Source organism: Nerophis lumbriciformis, linkage group LG21 (genome assembly GCF_033978685.3).
Source record: "Nerophis lumbriciformis linkage group LG21, RoL_Nlum_v2.1, whole genome shotgun sequence".
NCBI classification, from domain to species: Eukaryota; Metazoa; Chordata; class Actinopteri; order Syngnathiformes; family Syngnathidae; genus Nerophis; species Nerophis lumbriciformis.
The window spans coordinates 4,252,841-4,261,129 of record NC_084568.2 but is presented as its reverse complement, the minus strand read 5'-3'; the positions used below and the strand labels follow the sequence as shown (position 1 = coordinate 4,261,129).

Here is an 8,289-nt window from a genome sequence, read left to right as displayed (position 1 = left end):
GGTCCCAGACGGGATGCCGCAGACAGCCAGTCACTATGACTGTGTTACCGTGACGAGATCTGACCATTCTAAGTCCAAGACAAGATTTGACTAATCTAAGTCTGACTAGATCTGACAAATCTATGTCTAAGACTACATGTGACCAATTTAAGTCTCATACTAGATCTAACCAATCCAAGTCCAAGACTACATCTGACTTGTCTCAGACTATATCTGACCAATCTAAGATTAGCTCTGACCAGTGTACTAGTATATGTGACCAATCTGAGTTTAGGACGAGATCCAACAAATATTAGTCTATGACTAGATCTGATCAATCAAAGTTCAAGACAAGATTTGACCAATTTAAGTCTCTGACTAGATATGCTGAATGTAAGTCTATGTCAAGATGTAACGAATCTAAGTCTAAGAATAAATGTGACCAATCTAAGTCTAAGACTAAATGTGACCAATCTAAGTCTCATACTAGATTTGACCAATCTAAGTCTATGGCTAGATCTGACCAATCTAACCATAACTGGCCATGGCTCAGTAATCAAGACTTAGCAGTCAACCCTATGATCACAACCAAGGTCATATTCCAGATGACAAACCTCATCTTGACTTGTTTGGTTTCAGGTTGTGCTGATCCTCCAGTAGCTGCAGTTGGCCCGCATGTGTCTCCCATGACTTGTCTTTGAAGAACCAGTGGTGCTGGTCCCAGACGGGATGCCGCAGACAGCCAGTCGCTATGACTGTGTTAGAGTTGTGGCTGTCACGCTCCATCCCCATGTGCCTGCTCCTCCACAGCCTGGTACTCATGGTCCTGTGTTTTCCTTCGGCCAGCATGTGTCCCAGAGGCTGCAACTGTCAGCGCGACCTCCACCTCCATGGGCTCAATGTCAGCTGCAGTCAGTCCCGGCTCAAAGAGATCCCTCCCAGCCTGCCGGTGGACACGGTCTTGTTGAGGCTGGACCACAACCAGATAGACAGTGTTCCCGATCAGGCTTTCCACGGACTTTGGCTTTTAAGAGAGCTCAACCTTTCCTACAATACCGTGGAGACGCTCGGAGACGGCGCGTTCAGCGGCATAGAGGCAACGCTCCAAGTGCTGGACCTGTCCCATAACCGCATCACCAGTGTGCACAGGGAGGCCTTTTCCCGCCTCAAGGCTCGCGTTATCATGGACGATAATCCCTGGCACTGCGACTGCGCCCTCCAGCAGGCCATCGGCGGGATGGCCCACAACCACGAATCCACCACTCGGGTTCTGTGCAGGAGCTCTGAGCTTCGGGACCAGGAGGGACGGCCCTTCCTGGCAGTGGCTGGCGATCTCTGCAACGTCACCAAAAGGACAACGGACTACGCCATGCTGGTGACCATGTTCTGTTGGTTCGCCATGGTCATTTCATACGTGGTCTATTACGTTCGTCAGAACCAGGAGGATGCCAGGCGACACCTGGAGTACCTCAAGTCTCTTCCCAGCAAGCCCAAGAAAGCAGAAGAGGCTGACGACATAAGCACTGTGGTCTGAGGGTGAGCCTCCAACTGTCCCGTGAAGATAAAAGGCTTATTTCTGGAAATCTCGCTGGTGTAATCGTCTTACTTGTCTTCGTGGTCTTGAATTTCACACCCGGCTTCAACATTTACAGTCCGGCTTAAGAAACCGAATGAGGGTCTAACGACACGTTAAGATTTGTAATCTTTTCCGAATGGTTGGACTAAAACCTTGAACACTCAAGCTGTCTTCAGCCATTTTACAAAATCCGAAAGCAGTGAAGTTGTCACGTTGTGTAAATGGTAAATAAAAAGAGAATACAACAAATCCTTTTCAGCTTATATTCAATTGAATAGACTGCAAAGACAAGATATTTAACGTTCACACTGAGAAACTTCTTTTGTTTTTTGCAAATAATCATGAACTTAGAATTTAATGGCAGCAACACATTGCAAAAAATGCATGTTCACATGGCCTTTCCTTTTAACAACACTCAGTAAAGGGTTGGGAACTGAGGAGACACATTTTTGAAGTGGAATTCTTTCCCGTTCTTGCTTGATGTACAGCTTAAGTTGTTCAACAGTCCGGGGGTCTCCGTTGTGGTATTTTAGGCTTCATAATGCGCCACACATTTTCATTGGGAGACAGGTCTGGACTACAGGTAGGCCAGTCTAGTACCTGCACTCTTTTACTACGAAGCCACGCTGTTGTAACATGTGGCTTGGCATTGTCTTGCTGAAATAAGCAGGGGCGTCCATGATAACGTCAGCATTAATGGCGCCTTCACAGATGTGTAAGTTACCCATGTCTTGGGCACTAATACACCCCCATACCATCACACATGCTGGCTTTTCCACTTTGCGCCTAGAACAGTCCGGATGGTTCTTTTCCTCTTTGGTCCGGAGGACACGACGTCCTCAGTTTCCAAAAACAATTTGAAATGTGGACTCGTCAGACCGCAGAACACTTTTCCGTTTTGCATCAGTCCATCGGCGGCGTTTCTGGGTGTTGTTGATAAATGACTTTGGCTTTGCATAGTAGAGTTTTAACTCGCACTTACAGATGTAGCGACCAACTGTAGTTACTAGAGATGCGCGGATAGGCAATTATTTCATCCGCAACCGCATCAGAAAGTCGTCAACCATCCGCCATCCACCCGACCTAACATTTGATCAGAACCGCACCCGCCCGTTGTTATATATCTAATATAGACGATGCAAGGCATTAGTGAGGTTATAAAGCTTTTGCCTGTTAAAGAAAGGAGACTGATCCAATGCAGCACAGACATTCGCGTGCCACGCCGTCACGACCCAGACGCACACCAGTGCGCAATCATATGGGAGCCGCGCTGAGCGCACCTCCAAGCGCGTCTCGCTGCCGGCGACGGCCGGGTATGGGCCCGACGCTCCAGCGCCATCCATTTTCAGGGCTAGTTGATTCGGCAGGTGGGTTGTTACACACTCCTTAGCGGGTTCCGACTTCCATGGCCACCGTCCTGCTGTCTATATCAACCAGGGTGAGCCCCACCCCTTTCGTGAGCGCACTGCGCGCGGAGTGACCCCTGTTACGCACCCCCGGCAACAGGGGTGGCGGGCAGGTAAGCTGCGCGGGCGGAGCGCGCGGAGTGACCCCTGTTACGAGGCCCCCGGCCACGGGGGTGGCGGGCAGGTAAGCTGCTTACCTGCTGCGCGTGACGCCGGCCGCGGCGAAGGCGGACGAGGCGGGGTGTCGGTGCGGTGGGCGCGGTGGTGACCCTGGACGTGCGTCGGGCCCTTCTCGCGGATCGCCTCAGCTACGGCTCCCGGTGGGGCCCTCTCGGGGGAAGGGGCCTCGGTCCCGGACCCCGGCGAGGCGTCGGGGGCCTTCTCCGCTCCGTAAAAGTGTCCATCTCTTTTTTTCTTCTTCTTCTGTTGTGGCATATGCAGCAGGTGCCTGCTCGTTTTTCGTATGTGGGTAACAACATTTAACTATGTATATATATTTCCCAATTGGTTTAACTGCCACCCGCCTGAATCTATTTAAAATCTAATTTTTTTTTATTTCAACCGCCCGACCCGACCCGACCCGCGGATAAAATCTAATTTTTTTAAATTTCATCCGCCCGATCCGCGGATAATCCACGGACTCCGCGGTTGTGCCCGCAAACCGCGCATCTCTAGTAGTTACTGACAGTGGGTTTCTGAAGTGTTCCTCAGCCCATGTGGTGATATCCCTTACTGACTGATGTCGGTTTTTACGTGCAGTGATTTCTCCAGATGATATTACGGAGCGTGGATGGTGAAATCCCTAAATTCCTTGCAATAGTCGGTTGAAATATGTTGTTGTTGTTAAACAATTTGCTCACGCATTTGTTGACAAAGTGGTGACCTTCACCCCCGTCCTTGTTTGTGAATGACTGAGCATTTCATGGAAGCTGCTTTTATACCCAATCATGGCACCCACCTGTTCCCAATTAGCCTGTTCACCTGTGGGATGTTCCAAATAAGTCTTTGATGAGCATTCCTCAACTTTCTCAGTCTTTTTTGCCACTTGTGCCAGCTTTTTTGAAACATTTAGGCAGGCTTCAAATTCCAAATGAGCTAATATTTGCAAAAAATAACAAAGTTTAGTAGTTGGAACGTTAAATATCTTGTCTTTGCGCGCGCGTGTGTGTGTGTGTGTGTGTGTGTGTGTGTGTGTGTGTGTGTGTGTGTGTGTGTGTGTGTGTGTGTGTGTGTGTGTGTGTGTGTGTGTGTGTGTGTGTGCGCGCACACAATTGTAAGCTTTTGACTCCATCCATCCATCCATCTTCTAGCACATGCAGATAGATGAGGGGCGGAATAGCTCGGTTGGTAGAGAGGCCAGGCCAGCAACTTGAGGGTTCTGGGTTCGATCCCCGCTTCCGCCATCCTAGTCACTGCCGTTGTGTCCTTGGGCAAGACACGTTACCCACCTGCTCCCAGTGCCACCCACACCGGTTTAAATGTAACTTAGATATTGGCTTTCGCTATGTAAAGTGCTTTGAGTCACTAGAGAACCTGTGGGATGTTCCAAATAAGTCTTTGATGAGCATTCCTCAACTCTCTCAGTCTTTTTTGCCACTTGTGCCAGCTTTTTTGAAACATGTCGCAGGCATCAAATTCCAAATGAGCCAATATTTGTCAAAAAATAACAAAGTTTACCAGTTCGAATGTTAAATATCTTGTCTTTGCAGTCTATTCAATTGAAAATAAGTAGAAAAGGATTTGCAAATCATTGTATTCTGTTTTTATTTACCATTTACACAACGTGACAACTTCACCGCTTTTTGGCTTTTGTACTTCCAGTGCTTTCTGTCGCCGTGCAAATTCAAGGATGGCGTCAAAGAAACTTCCAGAAGACAAAACAGAATGGGAGTTTGTTTCCAGAAGGAGCATGATCTTGTATGACCAGGAAGTATACGACAAACTTATTCTGTATTTTAGTGGTTCTTATCGTTTATTTTTTTTGTCACACTTTGGTTTGCTTGCAAACATGTGGAGGCGGCATGTGGAAAAAAGTACTAAAGTCAACAAATACTGGCCTCAAGTTTCATACATGGTCAATTAAAAAAATATATACAGGTAAAAACCAGTAAATTAGAATATTTTGAAAAACTTGATTTATTTCAGTAATTGCATTCAAAAGGTGTAACTTGTACATTATATTTATTCATTGCACACAGACTGATGCATTCAAATGTTTATTTCATTTAATTTTGATGATTTGAAGTGGCAACAAATGAAAATCCAAAATTCCGTGTGTCACAAAATTAGAATATTGTGTAAGGGTTCAATTTTGAAGACACCTGGTGCCACAAACTAATCAGCTGATTAACTCAAAACACCTGCAAAGGGCTTTAAATGGTCTCTCAGTCCAGTTCTGAAGCCTACACAAACATGGGGAAGACTTCAGATTTGACAGCTGTCCAAAAGGCAACCATCGACACATTGCACAAGGAGGGAAAGACACAAAAGGTTATTGCTGAAGAGGCTGGCTGTTCTCAGAGCTCTTGTGTCCAAACACATCAATGGAGAGGCAAAGGGAAGGAAAAACTGTGGTCAGAAAAAGTGTACAAGCGATAGGGATCACCGCGCCCTGGTCAAGATTGTGAAAAAAAAACCATTCAAAAATGTGGGGGAGATTCAGAAGGAGTGGACAGCTGCTGGAGTCAGTGCTTCAAGATCCACCACCAAGAGACGCTTGAAAGACATGGGTTTCAACTGCCGCATACCTCGTGTCAAGCCCCTGTTGACCAAGAAACAGCGCGAAAAGCGTCTCACCTGGGCTAAGGAAAAAAAAAAGCTGGACTGCTGCTGAGTGGTCCAAAGTCATGTTTTCTGACGAAAGCAAATTTTGCATTTCCTTTGGAAATCGAGGTCCCAGAGTCTGGAGGAAGACAGGAGAGGCACAGGATCCACGTTGCCTGAAGTCTAGTGTAAAGTTTCCACCATCAGTGATGGTTTGGGGTGCCATGTCATCTGCTGGTGTCGGTCCACTCTGTTTCCTGAGATCCAGGGTCAACGCAGCCGTCTACCAGCAAGTTTTAGAGCACTTCATGCTTCCTGCTGCTGACCTGCTCTATGGAGATGGAGATTTCAAGTTCCAACAGGACTTGGCGCCTGCACACAGCGCAAAATCTACCCGTGCCTGGTTTACTGACCATGGTATTTCTGTTCTAAACTCCCCTGACCTTAGCCCCATAGAAAATCTGTGGGGTATTGTGAAAAGGAAGATGCAGAATGCCAGACCCAAAAACGCAGAAGAGTTGAAGGCCACTATCAGAGCAACCTGGGCTCTCATAACACCTGAGCAGTGCCAGAAACTCATCGACTCCATGCCACGCCGCATTAACGCAGTAATTGAGGCAAAAGGAGCTCCAACCAAGTATTGAGTATTGTACATGCTCATATTTTTCATTTTCATACTTTTCAGTTGGCCAACATTTCTAAAAATCCCTTTTTTGTATTAGCCTTAAGTAATATTCTAATTTTGTGACACACGGAATTTTGGATTTTCATTTGTTGCCACTTCAAATCATCAAAATTAAATGAAATAAACATTTGAATGCATCAGTCTGTGTGCAATGAATAAATATAATGTACAAGTTACACCTTTTGAATGCAATTACTGAAATAAATCAAGTTTTTCAAAATATTCTAATTTACTGGCTTTTACCTGTATATTCCTTTTTCTACACTTGACCTTCCTGTCTTATAATGTTGGCTAACAAGAGAAGAATTCAATTTAGGTCCAAATGTTGTTTTCAAATACTTGTTTTTATTTAATACACTTTGATTTAAACAACAAAAAACCGAAAGCATTTGTGATACTTTTATTTGTAAAAGAAATGTATTTCTCTGTGACTTTTTGTCTAAAGTCCTCCTTATTTTTATTTGACTTTGAAACGACTTTGGGACTTTTGCACTTCCTGTAGCTGTACGTCGTTGTGGAAAGATGGCAGCTCACCTCTTCGTGGAGACTCACCAGTACCTTGTCGTGTTTTAATAAAGATGTCGCTCGTACGTGAAGAACCGCAGTTTGTGTCAGTAACTTTACACAACTTTAAGCATGACTCTTTTTTTTGAACGGGTGATTAACGTCCTGCCTGACCCTCGCTCCGTTCTGTAGGTTGGTAAAAGGGTATCTGTGTTCATGAGATACTGATAGGCCACAAGAGGGAAAATGGCAAGCAGAAATGTACAAATAAAATAATACATTATAGTAATATCAGATCAAGTCGTTCACAATCTAAGTCTAAGACTAGATCTGACCAGTATACTACTAGATGTGACCAATCTGTCTAAGACTAGATCCAACTAATCTTAGTCTATGACGAGATCTGACCATTCTAAGTCCAAGACAAGATTTGACCAATCTAAGTCTGACTAGATCTGACAAATCTATGTCTAAGACTAGATGTGACCAATTTAAGTCTCATACTAGATCTAAGCAATCCAAGTCTGAGACGACCGGTATATCTGACCTGTCTCAGACGATATCTGGCCAATCTAAGACTAGATCTGACCAGTATACTACTATATGTGACCAATCTGTCTAAGAATAGATCCAACTAATCTTAGTCTATGACGAGATCTGACCATTCTAAGTCCAAGACAAGATTTGACCAATCTAAGTCTGACTAGATCTGACAAATCTAAGTCTAAGACTAGATGTGACCAATTTAAGTCTCATACTAAATCCAACCAATTCAAGTCCGAGACTATATCTGACCTGTCTCAGACTATATCTGACCAATCTAAGACTAGATCTGACCAGTATACTACTAGATGTGACCAATCTGTCTAAGACTAGATCCAACTAATCTTAGTCTATGACGAGATCTGACCATTCTAAGTCCAATACAAGATTTGACCAATCTAAGTCTGACTAGATCTGACAAATCTAAGTCTAAGACTAGATGTGACCAATTTAAGTCTCATACTACATCTAACCAATCCAAGTCCAAGACTATATCTGACCTGTCTCAGACTATATCTGACCAATATAAGACTAGCTCTGACCAGTGCACTAGTATATGTGACCAATCTGTCTAAGACTAGATCCAACTAATCTTAGTCTATGACGAGATCTGACCAGTCTAAGTCCAAGACAAGATTTGACCAATCTAAGTATGACTAGATCTGACAAATCTATGTCTAAGACTAGATGTGACCAATTTAAGTCTCATACTAGATCTAACCAATCCAAGTCCAGGACTATATCTGACCTGTCTCATACTAGATCTAACCAATCCAAGTCCGAGACTATATCTGACCTGTCTCAGACTATATCTGGCCAATCTAAGACTAGAT

At 44.7% G+C, this 8,289-nt stretch overlaps 1 protein-coding gene across 1 annotated transcript; it reads left to right on the top strand.

Moving 5' to 3' along the window:
* The first annotated feature begins 250 nt into the window (after window positions 1-250).
* Window positions 251-2,785, top strand: lrrc3b (leucine rich repeat containing 3B). The gene has a single exon (XM_061983470.2). It carries the CDS (start codon window positions 731-733, stop codon window positions 1,511-1,513), a length of 783 nt encoding a protein of 260 aa, XP_061839454.1. The 5' UTR covers window positions 251-730; the 3' UTR covers window positions 1,514-2,785.
* Window positions 2,786-8,289: the final 5,504 nt, after the last annotated feature.

Excerpts from the sequence above, each read along its gene's own strand:
- lrrc3b (XM_061983470.2), top strand. The coding sequence starts at position 731 with ATGACTGTGTTAGAGTTGTGGCTGTCACGCTCCATCCCCATGTGCCTG.